Source organism: Xenopus laevis, chromosome 5S (assembly GCF_017654675.1).
Source record: "Xenopus laevis strain J_2021 chromosome 5S, Xenopus_laevis_v10.1, whole genome shotgun sequence".
NCBI classification, from domain to species: domain Eukaryota; kingdom Metazoa; phylum Chordata; class Amphibia; order Anura; family Pipidae; genus Xenopus; species Xenopus laevis.
In genome coordinates this window covers 66,786,932-66,800,591 of record NC_054380.1, presented here as the reverse complement: position 1 = coordinate 66,800,591, position 13,660 = coordinate 66,786,932, and the positions used below count along the sequence as shown (strand labels likewise).

Below are 13,660 nucleotides of genomic sequence, written 5' to 3'. Positions count from 1 at the left end.
GAGTTTTTAAAGTTTTCATGACGGAGGTTGAGGGCTGGTGTAAATTTGAAAACGGGCCGCAATTGGCCCCCGGGCCGTACTTTGGACATGCCTTGTATAGACCAAGTGGCAGATCATTTTACTAATGTGCCTTAATATTACTGCTATGGGATTTCTGTTCACACTGTGATGGGGGGCCTCATTATTATTAATTTCATGACGGAGGCTGAGGGCCAGTGTAAATTTGAAAATGGGCCGCACTTTGGACATGCCTGGTCTATGGCCTCCTTAACACTTCTTCAATTTACAATACTAATGGTCTTTGTGGTTTAAAGTAGCACAAGGCATGTTTCCCTTCAAAAATATATAGATATGTATATATAATTTCTTGTTTACATCTGTTTACAATTCTGGCTTCGCGGAAGACAAATGATTGGCAAATGGATTAGGATTTTGTTTGTATTCTTTGCAAAATCCTATGAGGAATTTTTTTTAAACATTAACTTCCTCAGTTTAAAAACAATTACATAATATTATTAATCTTACGTTATAACCTTCTAAAGAATCATACATTTGCCCACAGCTAGTAACCCAAGGCAACCAATAGACAAGTCCAGTACCAACAGCGACCAATAAATTTTTTTTTTTTTTTTTTTTACAGGTGACCAGTAAATGCTACCTTTTGATTGGTTAATGCACTTGAGCAAACATAGAGGCACGATATTAAAGGACAAATTTTTAGTTCATATATTTTTGAAGGGAAACATGCCTTGTGCTACTTTAAACCGCAAAGACCATTAGTATTGTAAATTTAAGAAGTTTTAAGGCGGCCATATAGACATTACAATTAGGATCTTTCCTGCAACCATTGGTTGCAAGAAAGATTGTTAAGTTTTCAATACAGACATGTTAGAGCTTAATAGGTAGGAACAACAGAAGTCTACCACTATCGATGATTCAGCAGTAACAGTGGCGATGTTCAGGCGCTCAACAAAATTTTTAGACCTGCCCAATTGGCAAGCCAGCCAATATCCAAGTCAATATCAGTTGGCTCGTCTCCCGCAATACATGCATGTTTATAATGCACATATACATCACACATACCCCTATACTTGTTTTTAAGACTTACATTTGGGTTTCATGAAAAGGTGTGCACACTTACAACGCATTTGAAATTCGATCTTTGATAAATGTGCCTCTAAGGTTTATCTACAAATTACAAAGTTACTACTAGTGCAGTAACCCACGGAAACTGGATTTTACTTTCTTTATTCAAACCTATTTGTACAGCATCAAAATATTGAGCTATACATTACAAAAAATGTTAACCTATTCACACAAGCCCCTGTGCCACTGGAGTATACAAATAAAAGTTATTTCAACTGTTAAACACCGAATAAAGAGAATTACTCTTATTTTTATATGTGTTATTTCACTGGTGCACGATTGCTATATTAGTAAATAACAGGCCCTTTGGAGTCAATTAAAAGACATTTAACTTAAAAAACAAAAAAAGATGGTTATTTGTAATGTAATCTCATACACAGCATACATCTGTAACTATAAGATATTTATTCATATTGTAAACAAACAAATGAATAATGTCAAATTACAAAACTTGTGTTCTATGGTAGATTTCAGAGTCAATAAAAAAAAAAAAACACATTGGGGCAAATTTACTAAGCGGTGAAAATTCGCCAGCGACTGCTTTGCAGGCAGCACAACATTTGCCAGGCGAAGATTCGATAAGACAACGCTAATTCACTAACATGCGAAGTTGCGTCCAGGGCCGCGGAGCGATGGCGAAGTTGCGCTAGCATTAATTCAGCAAGCAAAGCATTTCTGCCAAGCACAAATTCGCTAGAGGTCTTGCACTGAGGTTAATTTGCATACGGCGGGAAGTTAAAAAGTTGAATGGACGTATATGTTGCAGCAAATACATTACATAAGCCCAGGGAAACTAATAAAATAAAATAGAGTTGTTATACTGCCCTACACATGAGCCCAGTGTATAGTTTATGTGTGATATGTTAGGAAATGTAGGGGGAAGCCGGTTACCCCAAAAAATTTGTATGCTCTTTTGCAGCCTATCATCCTGAAAAAAGGAAAAGACGTTTTTTGGGACTTAGAACATTTTTCAAGTTTGAGGAAGTCCTATCTACTCTATTGTCCTTCGCCTGGTCTGAGGTGGCGAAGGCAATTCTAGTGCAAGAGGTAACGTTCAGTAAAATCTTAGTGAATTTGCACGGTAAGTCCCTTCACCAGTGCACAACTTCACCTGCCAATTGAGTGCGAATGAGCACCAGTCTCTTTCGCTGGCGAAGTTACGCCTGCGCCCGTTAGTAAATCTGCAAAGTACCAAAATGACGTCACACTGGCGAATTTTCCCAGCCACTTCGCTCTTTAGTAAATTTGGCCCTTTGTCTTTTGTTTGAATTAAGAAATATCTTCTTTTTTTTTTCTCATTACAATAAAATAAAAAATGTACCACTTTTACCAACTTACTGGTTCTGCTGATTAACTATTTGAGGAGTCCGGAGATTACTAGTTACTTCCTACATGGTCAGTACAGGGTGAATTCAGGTAAATACAAAACTATTTTCCATTAGTTCTTTATACAATAGCACAATTGTAATGGTAATAACTTTCAACAAAAATCCTGTATTATGCAAAGGCATATTTAGATGCATGGTGCCCGTTTAAAATACAGGAGCCAGAGAGATAAATGTGGCAGTCGTATGTAATTATCCATATGCTAGATGGAAGGAGCATGTATTTGTCTATTTTTTAAAATGGTAGCAAGTTTAGCTGTTAGTATGTTCTTGCTCCTATTTTTCACATATATCTCTTAATACTTTTGTATATTATGCATGTCCTTAAATGTACTTATAGGAACAGCTCAGTGTAAAAAAAACTGGGTAAATAGATAGGCTGTGCAAAAAATAATAAATAATTCTAATACAGTTAGTTAGCCAAAAATGTCATCTATAAAGGCTGGAGTGACTGGATGTTTAACAGAACAGAATACAACTTCCTGCTTTTCAACTCTAAAGCTGGCCAAGATTTTTAAAAGATCTTTTCATTATTGTTAGACCAAGCTTATCTTGAAACGATCATTAAGGGCTCTTACTGACGAGTGGTTGAAGCTGTGCTCCCCTGCGTTCCGTTTTTCTGCATTCAGCCACAGGGGAGAGCAGGAATCGACGCATTAAATTTTTTCCAATGGGGCTGTACTCACACAGGCGTGTGTAGGCCCGAACGCAGGAAAAATGCAGCATGTTGCGTCTCAACCTGCGTTCGGCGCCTACACGCGTCTGTGTGAGTACAGCCTCATTGGAAAAAACGTAATGCGTCGATTCCTGCTCTCCCCTACGGCTGAACGCAGAAAAACGGAACGCAGGGGAGCGCAGCTACAACCGCTCATCAGTAAGAGCACTTAAAGGAGAAGAAACCCCTTTTGCAAAAAAAGCTCGTAGCCTCCACCCCAGGTAGACCCCCCCCTCCCTCCTCCCCCCAGGCTAACTAACCCCCCCCCCGGGAAATGCCCCATACTCCATACTTACCCCTCGGTGCAGATTCTTCCAGTGGAGTCCATCCATCTTCCTCGTCCTCAGTAAGCTGACTGGGAGATCCTCAATTTCCGTGTAATTCCGCTCATGCGCAGTTGTCACAAACTGGCGAATTGCTCCAACTGTGCATGCACAGAAATACCAATCTCCCAGTCAGCTTACAGAGGACGCAGAAGATGGATTCTTGGAACACTGCTGGAAGAATCTGTGCCGAGGAGTAAGTAAATATGGGGCATTTCCCCGGGGGGGGGGTAGTTAGCCTGGGGGGAGGAGGAGGTCTATCTGGGGTAGGGGGTACCGGGTTTTTAGCAAAAGGGTTTCCTTCTCCTTTAAATGTACAATTTGTCCATCAACTAAAAAGACCATTTCAAGCGATGATGTCTAGGTGAAGCAAGGAAAACTGAGGGTAACTGTTGTTTGGCCCTGCAAACATAGATAGATTTCACTGTGACCGATGAAAATTTGTTAACGTTGCCGATCAATTTTCTGACAGATGTCGGACGAAGAATCGTTAGATGCACAATCGCTCGATTCCCACTAACCTCACGATAATTTGACGGATTGGTTGGATTGCACTAAAAATCGGTCGTTCACCAAAGAAAATTCTTTGTGTCTATGGGGACCTTTAGTGAGCGACTTGAAGGGGGGCCACGTGGGACATAACCGTTCAGTGATTTTGAAATTGATCCTCAGCATTCGGCTCTGATTCAAAAGTAACAGATATGGCCCATGTACCCCCCCCCATCTAGGCACTGATTGGTTACTGCCTGGTAACCAATCAGTGGAAACTAAGAGAGAGCAGGAAGTAGAGTTCTGGCTGTTATGTTAGACATCCAGTCACTCCAGCCTTTATACATTACATTTTTGGCTAACTAACTATATTAGAATTTTTTTTTATTTTGCACAGCCTATTTACCCAGTTTTTATTTTTTTACTGAACAATTTAATTTTCGTAATTGGAAACTTTCTGGATAACAGGTTTCCAGATAATGGATCCCATACATGTGTTCTAATTTTCAATTACAGGTATGGGATCAGTTATCCGGAAACCAGTTATCCAGAAAGCTCCAACATACGGAATGGCTGTTTCCCATAGACTCCATTTTATCCAAATAATTCAAATTTTTAAAAATGATTTTGTGTGTCCCTGTAATAATAAAACAGTACCTTGTACTGGATCTAAACTAGATATAATTAATCCCTATTGGAAGCAAAACAATCCTACTGAGTTTATTTAATATTTAAATGATTTCTTGTAGACTTAAGGTATAATGATCCAGATTACAGAAAGGTCCGTTATCAGGAAAAGCCAGGTCTGGAGCATTCTGGATAACAGGTCCCATACCTGTACTTGAAAGAATGTCATTCTTTCAAAGAGCTCTAAAACCACTAAAATGTGACCTTTAATAAATGGACCTCCGCATCTACTAAAAAAAAATTAAAAAAAATTAAAAAACCTTAAATAAACCCAATAAGATTGTTTGCCGTTATTATATATAATATAAGTACTATTCTATTATTACAGAGAAGAATATAATTTTAAAATGTAGTATTGTTTGCTTAGAATTAAGTGAATATGAAATGGCCTTCCTATAATTTGAAGCTTTTTTTAGGTTAAGACATCTTATACCTGTACTGATGATTGGTTACTCAATAATAATAGGTTCAATCACACCAAAACACCTTGTGCCCATTTGTAGGCAAATATGCCAATAACTTAGTATTGAGCTTGAAGCAATGAAGCACAGGTAAATACTGCCGTGGGTATGAAGAAACCTTGCTGGCTATTTGAATTTTTTCCTGCCATTCCCAATTTTCCAGTCTAATTGAAAATGACAAAAACGTTAATTTCGCTTGTGAACGAAATAATAATCGACTTATTCTGGGGGGGGCATAATTATCACAGTTACATGAATAATTTTGTCCCTAAGAACCACAGGGAGGCCTGAGCAAAGAAACCTCTGTTGTATGGTGTTTAATTTTCAAAATATGTATTTGTATTCACCATGCATTGCGATCAAAACAAAGATACAGAGTTGCTATGGATACATTATCTCATGGGTACCGTTTCAGAGTTGAGCAGTATTTATGGGTTAATATTTCTTATTTAGAATGTGTGCTTAGTGAAAGGGTCACATTGGCTCAAAGGCAAAAGTGTCATTAGGCTGAAAATGACCAGTCATTGAAGACTGGATAGCACTTATAACTTTGATATTGGGATTGTAATGGTTCACATTACAATGTAAGGTATGTGTGTTTAGTCATTGAGAACTGCACCTGTACAAAACACTTTAGGCAAAGTCAGTCACAGTATCATTTTCCCTTTGTCAAGACTGAAGAGACTGCGAGGAGTACTGGGTATAAGCTCAAATACCACACAGGTAATACATTTTTTAAACCTCCTGTGTATCATTAGTACAGATGCTGTGCACATGTGTACAAAACAAGCATAAAAGATTTTGAAACAGATTAATATATAATAAATATTAAGAACTACGGTCACTATACAATGTGAGGCACATTTATCAAAGGTCAAAGGCTTTTCAACTAATAAATTTGAATATACTTGAAATTCGATTGGGGGTTTACTTAAATAATTAATATCTAAAACTCAAACAAATATTACCGACCCCAAACCTTGAAATTAAAACGAATAGAGTTTTTTTCTCTGAAAAAATAAAAACTTGAATGTCAGGAAGGCTAGTAACAGCTTTAGAATGGTCCCTGGACCTCTCCCATTGACTTATACATGAACTCGGCAGGTTCTAGGTGGCAAAATCTAGTTTTTAAAAGGGGCAAGGTTTGATAAATCTCAAAATTCGAATTCACATTAAGATTCAAATCAAGTTTAGGGGGGTCAGTTTAAGAATGCTTGAGCCTCTGGGTACTAAAATACACAAAAGTTCCTAAACTCTTGCCTGGTTTCTTTCTTTGAATACCTCTGCAGGTTTTATGTACCAAGGTATTAGTATCTGAAAGCTCAAGGGTTCTTATATTAGCCTCAAAGTGTGTTATTTTTTAAGTATGTCAACCCTACAGCCATCCATATACTCTTAGACTAAATGCCTAGCATCTATCAAAAAGTTTGTCCGCATTATAACATACTACAGGTATGGAATTCATTATCTGTAAACCCATTTTCCAGAAAGCTATGATTTATGGGATGGTAGCCTCCCATAGACTGCCATTTATACAAATAATCTATATTTTTAAAAATCATCTCTGTAATAATAAAACAGTACCTTGTACTTGATCCAAACTAAGATGTATTTAATCCTTATTGAAAGCAAAACCAGCCTATTGGGTTTATTTAATGTTTACTTTAATTTTTTTTTTTTAGTTAATGATTTTCTGGCAGACTTAAGGTATGAAGATCCAAATTGTGGAAAGATCTTCTATCTGGAAAAGCTCAGGTCCCGAGCATTCTGGATAACAGATCCCATACATGTATAACCTTTTTATGAAGGGGTCAAAAGTACAAATGCTCTCCATTTACCTCAAGTAATTTCATGCATCTTCTTCACAACAAACGAAAATACTTAGTAGCTTTCTATTAAAGATACGGAGTGTTAAACAGAAAATGTAATTCAGTATAAAGAATGAAACATATATTTTAGTGATATGCTAGCAAATTCAGTAAAAGAAATCAGAACTTGGTACTATTATTATACATTTGGCAGATTAATCAAAGTGTGAATTCAGAACTCGCCACAGAAAAACTCACTCACTTTCTATTTAATGCTATAGGCTTCTTAAAAGTGTATTTATCAAATGGTGAACTCCATTGATAAATACAATTCTAAAAATCCCATAGCATTGAATAGAAAGTGAGTGGGTTTTATTGATGCGAGTTCTAATTGCACATTTTGATAAATCTGCACCTTCATTTTTGATCCTACACCCAATTTATCCATGGAGTGATGACACATAGCTGATATATACATATATAATTTTGGAAAAAAAAAAAAGGCAGTGTCCATTCAATTGCAAAATGTTAGTATTTTTCTCCGAATAAGAATGCCCTGTTGTCCAACAGACAAGCTTGTTTATTATTATTATTATACGTTTCAGGTAAGATAATTACTGTTCACTGATTTGACTGCTATTCTATTTGCTTAATACAGTATCTGAAAATCAATGACACAGCCGAGAGCCAACGTCGTTCAAGATCTATTCTATTTCTTATAAAATTCTAGTAGTGGTGACCTATACATTTGTTTGGATAGTGATTGTACCAACCACGATGAAACAGTTTAGTTTTACATCCCAGTCTTCTGGTAAACCAATTTCAGAAGCAATATTAAACAAATCAAAAACAGAAATAGCTCATTAAAGGAGAAGGAAAGCGTGTTTGCACTTGCGGGTGCCAAATGTTAAGCACCCCAAAGTGATTGTATTGACTTACCTGAAACCCCAGGCCGGTGCTCCTACCGGCCGGGTTATACCAGTGAGCACCACCGAGAGATCTTCTTCCTGCTTCAACTCTCTTTGAACGGTTGCGCATGCGCAGAAGAATGAAAAATTGAACTTTAACTAAAAAGTCGGCTATTATGTTCTACTGCGCATGAATTTGCCCGGGGAAATTTGAAGAAAGAAGAGGCCGGAAGAAGATCCCACCGTGGTGCTTGCTAGAAAAACCCTGGGCCGGTGCAGTTTTACTGTTCTACTACATCACTTATGTTAGGTAATATAGGTATGTAATTTTATCTTTTGAAATGGACTTGAGATAGGTGTCTAAAAACAGAAACACTCGCACAAGACTCAGACTAGATCTCTAAATAACTCTATAAAAGAACACTGAAATGCTGACAACCATTGAATTCACCCCTTAAGCAAAGTGTAATAAAACATATTTTACATGCTCATAGAGGTAGAAAATAGAAAAAGAGTATTTATGCTTGTACAAGACTATGACAGTTAACATTCAGCAAATGCCATTTCTGGCATTGTTCTACTGTGGCCTTAATAAATATTTATCATATGGAGGAATTGCCTGTATATTGCACAGTTTGGTTAATCCATCTCCCTTCCATTACAAACACTAGTTTGAAATTTAGCTAAAACCAACAAACATAATAAATGGTACCTTTTCCTATCTGAATCCTCAAATACATTATTTCAAACAGAATGTGAAATGATATGAAGGTCTTGAAATACTATCAAAATAAAGGGAAATGATAACAAAATAGCTTGTCACTGTGAAACAGGACAGGTTTTTTTTTCTTATTACTAAAATAAAAATATTATTTGGTCATTACTTGAGGTATTTATTACAGCAGTATGAAGGAAAAAAAATGTATATATATATTTGGGTGAGAAAAGAAAAATATTAAAGAAATAGATAGAATTACATAGAGAGGAAGTTCCTTTCATTTTAAGTTTATTCATCTATAAAACTAAATTTATGAGATCGTAAAAAAAACAATTTAACGACCCTAGAGAGGTTCAGATGAATAAAGAGCCATGAGACTTCTAGCAATCAGATCTGACAAAAATTTAGGTAACTAAATATTAAGAAGAGATTAAAAACATGACCATATGATTAAAATCACAAAAAGCAAGAATGGAAAAACATCATGATCTTTCAATAATAATTAATCCAAGAATGCATTTGGTTTCACACCTAACACCTATTATTTTCTGTACCGAACAAAGCACTGAGAGTGAGCCTAAAGAAATGCTACACAACAAATAGGAGGGAGATGTCCCCATGTGACCCATCAGGATCCATGTCACAAAAGTTTTGTTTCTTTAGGTTTTAACCGTGGCCCCAACCAAAGCAACACAGAAGGAAAAAGAAACACATAAGAAGAGTAAAGCAAATCCAGCAGTACTTAAAAGGAGATCAAAAAATATATATGCATAACATTCTGACACATACACACACACACATATATATATATATATATATATATATATATATATATATATATATATATATATATATATATATATATATATATATATTTTTTTTTAACTGGTTTGTTGTCAAACTTGAGCACAAAAGGAGACTTCTGTACAACACATACCACGGATGGATTTTTACAACCATCTAAAAAAGCCTGACAAAGCAGTCTTAAGTATATTATAATAAAACGTAGGCATCTGACAACAACAGGATTATTGATTTAAAAAAAAAAAAAAAAAAAGGGTTATAGCAACGATGTTGCAGTGGCACTTTTGCTCTCTGTTCTTTGCTTGCAAGAAAGGTGCGTTTTTCTATTGTCTATGGGACAACAGGAAGTGAAGTGTACATTGAGATTGCTTCCCTTGGTCTTTTCAACTTCAGAACCAACAATAAGTGCTCACGGTATAGAAAAATAAAGCAACATACATTAGAGTTGCTTTACTAGAATCACACCTTGATCAGATCTGTAAATGCAAATTCATTGTGATACTAAAATCTATAGTTATTGTACGAGTATATACAGTTTATGCGAGTGTATGGAGGGGTCAGTGTGTATGTATGGATGCTGGGTTTCATTTGGAGGGGTTGAACTCGATGGACTTTGGTCTTTTTTTCAACCAGATCTGACTATTTATTAAAATTACATCAGGAATTGATGCAGAGGGTCATATAATTACGAAGGTTCCAATTATAACAAGTTACAAACAAAACATTTTAATTTTCAGTGTTGTGCAGGCAACTGCGATTATAGTTTAGAATTCATACAAAATTTTGTCCTAATCTAGTTCCTATGTTGTGAAGATAATCAGTGACTGAAAATGCTAAATGTTGCAATTAATAGAAAATACCCATCAGCAATAGTCTTGGTTAAATTTAAAGCCTGTCAACAACACCAAGATCACAGTGTAAAACATGAATTTAGAAGCTGCATCACAATACACTATTTGGTTGTTATAGGTGATATGCAACTCATAGTTCCGTAACAGTTGAAGAGGAATTGCATTTAAAAGGTACCCCTCCTGGCACTTACAGAACTGTGTGCACAGGTGATAATCCATTCTCAAACTGTATTTGCTTTTCTTAACTCCATGTCATGTTTTACACAAACATTAACATCTATACACAGATATAATCCATGAAATTGGCAAATAATGTGTTTTTTTTTTTTTTTATGATTCAGGCTGTGGATTGTTGCTGTGATTTCACACATAAGAAAGTGCAGGACGAGCACAGCCAACTACTAAGTTAAAGTATAAACATGAACTGCCTCTGGCCACATGCTTTCTTGACTTCTGTGTCCTTAAAGAGGCGGAGCAGCTCACACGAGATTTCCTGCTGCTCACAATGGAGACAGAGGGAAAAAGCACAGCCCTAAACAAACGTGGCTATTTACTTTCTTACTCTTTAGGGCAAGCAATATGAATTACAATTGGACATTACCTATCAGACTATTTAGAAAGCAATAGTGTAACAACCTTGATTACTGAACCCAGTTCTACAACCAGAATTGTAGCTGGACGATAAATACTTATTTCACATCTAATGGTCTTAAGATAACTAACAAATGCTTAGAGCACAATAAGGGTGGAGTCACACACCATGTTTCACTTGCACTCAAAAAAGAGATTTCCTTTCAACAAAAATGGGTGCACTGCTTAACCCATTGAAGCCAGAGCAAAGGGCCCTGCAGATGACAGAAGCGCAGAGTTAACGATTGCCCTTAAAAAGGTAGAGGCAGTGGCTGCACACAAGGAAAGTGAGGAGTTCACAGAGAGAGCAAGTGTCTATTAAGCACACACATTCCTGCAGCACCAGGAAATGGGGAGAAACACCAAAGCGGGTGGCTTTCCACTCTCCTTGTGGGTGGTGAGAGAAGGGAGGGGGTAAGGGAGACTTACTTGGTGGACAAAAACATCAACAGGGTTTTCCAAGGGACTTCCCTCCCGGCTAGTCATAGATATGAAACCGAAGCCCATCCGTACATTGAACCACTTGCAATGGCCTGAGCCAAGCAGAACCTGGGGGTCCTCCTCCTCCTCTTCTTCTTGCTCTGGCAGCTTCCCCTGCTCTTCTCTTGTACCTCTGGCAGCCCCTCCTGGGAGAGAATAGAAGAAAACAATAAGTAAGAGTCCCTAAGCATAGAAACAGAAAGCATATGACCCACTATAGAAGAGTACACACAAACACTCCATCCTTTAGTTCGAGTGCACAACGCGCTATTTGGGAATAAGAAACCCCCCACCTTAAATCCTATGCTTGTTTATTTATAAAGCCATGTGCTTTATAAATGCAGCCGGTCAGTTCGGTGCTGCAGCCATACTACACTATTGGGAAGAGAATAAAGCACTTCAAACAAGCGAATGGCCCTGATGTAAGGCAGCGCGGGGAGGGAGGTGAAGCGAGGTATGAGGATTATTGCACAACTTGTTATTGCCTATGCACGGGATCTCACATTGTTTTTGGATTGTACATCCCTTGCAAGTGGGGATTGTAATTAAAAAAAAAAAAAAAAAAAAAAAAAAAAAGGACAAAACAGAAACCATGGGATGACTTTACAAAGCCGACGATTGAAACAAAAGCCTGCAGAAAATAATAGCAATAATAATGAGTGTACAGTGATAAGCAAGCAGCTGGAAGATGCCCCCCTCCTCCTAATGTAATGCCCCTCTACCGGCCGATCCAAACGTCGCGGTGGGAAAGGAAAATGCCCAAAAAACAACAGAAAGAATACGGCTAATGCACCTTCGGCCATGACGCCTCCTGCTGTAGAAACGAAAGGTGAAAAGTTTCCTTTTTGCTGGGGGTGATCTGTAGCATCAATGTAACATCCTGATTTGAAGCGCTCCCGAATTTAGCTCGCATGGTCTAGCGTGCTCTCCCTCTTGTGTTGCTCCCTTCTCCCGGCTCTCAGCTCGCTGGCCCCTCGAGCACACGTGACTCTGTCAATTACATGCCTTCTCGCTGCACTGATCCACAAGGGGCTGGCAAGAGCCGGGCGCAGCCAATCACCACGTCGACCGAGGCTGCCACGGAAAACATTTATGAATGAACGAGGAAAAAAAAATCCTTATAAACACGCCGAGTGCTTACACACGCACAAGCACAGCCAAGTCGTTTTACTACAAGGAGGATGTACATATTTGGGCTTCGTGCAGAAGCCTGCAGCGTGCAGATCGGTATGGCGATAGCGTGACCTCACTGTGCCCCTATTTATCGGCGGTGCTTTCTGGTACATTACTGGTATCTTTAGTAGAACGACCGCCATGCAATGTCCTTTTAACAGATGTGACTCGAGCAGGTTTGCTTTGACTCAGCTTAGAAAGATATGCTTTTATTCATCGACCTACAACTACTTTTGTTGTCCATTCTTAGTGTGATTTAGTCAATGGCCAGTGCAATAAAACGGCTCCTTACATATTTTGTCATATTGTCCAGTTTAGTCTGATCTATAGAATGAGAGGTTTCCTGTGACATACAATGATTTGCTGGTGGGAAAATGCATTTAATTAACCCCATCGGACTAAGGCCACATGGCGTGGCAGCGATAGGGTTAAACGTGGTGGAGGTTTCCCTATGTTTTTAAAGGAGGGGGTGGGGAAGAGGCGGGTGCTGGATCAGACTTCACAGGTTTCTCCGCCATCTCTTTCCGGGGGAGGGGATGTGATTAATGACTTCCTAAATAAGAGCCAAGCATTGGAAAGGGAGAGGTGAGGGGGAGAAAAAAGCCTTCATCAACGTGGATTGTTCTGTGGGAGTCATGGAAGGGTGGGTTTGAAATAGACAAGGACAATGAGAAAAATGAGAGCGCAATCTTTCTTTGGAGATGTGCTTATATCATCCCATTTATAGCGCATGAATGTATGTCTTATAAGTTCAGTAGGGTTCCTACAAATAGGAATTTGCAAATTACTGTTTTTGTCTGCTTCCCACAATTTTAATCGCCATCTATAATATTCACAGACACTGAGCTGATGCTGCTACTAGATTGGTGCAAGTGTCTTCCAAAGCATATGTCATAAGGCCTCTGGTATCACAGTATGGTACAGTATTTTCTGCATCTAGTTTAGATAAGTGCATTTAAAGGCAATCAAGTTGTTCACCTTCTAAACACTTTTTTTTTCAGTTCAGTTGTTTTCAGATTGTTTCCCAGAAATAGACTTTTTCAATTACTTTCCATTATTTATTTTTTACTGTTTTTCCAAAA

General features: G+C 37.9%; 1 protein-coding gene across 1 annotated transcript in view; it reads right to left on the bottom strand.

Annotated features, from left to right (window-relative positions):
* lin28b.S (lin-28 homolog B S homeolog) overlaps positions 1 to 12,984 on the bottom strand; it is a 58,781-nt gene extending 45,797 nt beyond the window's left edge. Inside the window, exons 1-2 of the mRNA XM_018265415.2 lie at positions 12,199 to 12,984; positions 11,355 to 11,551 (exon numbers count right to left, since the gene is read on the bottom strand). Of these exons, the coding sequence (XP_018120904.1) occupies positions 11,355 to 11,551; positions 12,199 to 12,208 (207 nt within the window). The 5' untranslated portion in view covers positions 12,209 to 12,984. The remainder of the gene's footprint in view (positions 1 to 11,354; positions 11,552 to 12,198) is intronic.
* Positions 12,985 to 13,660: the final 676 nt, after the last annotated feature.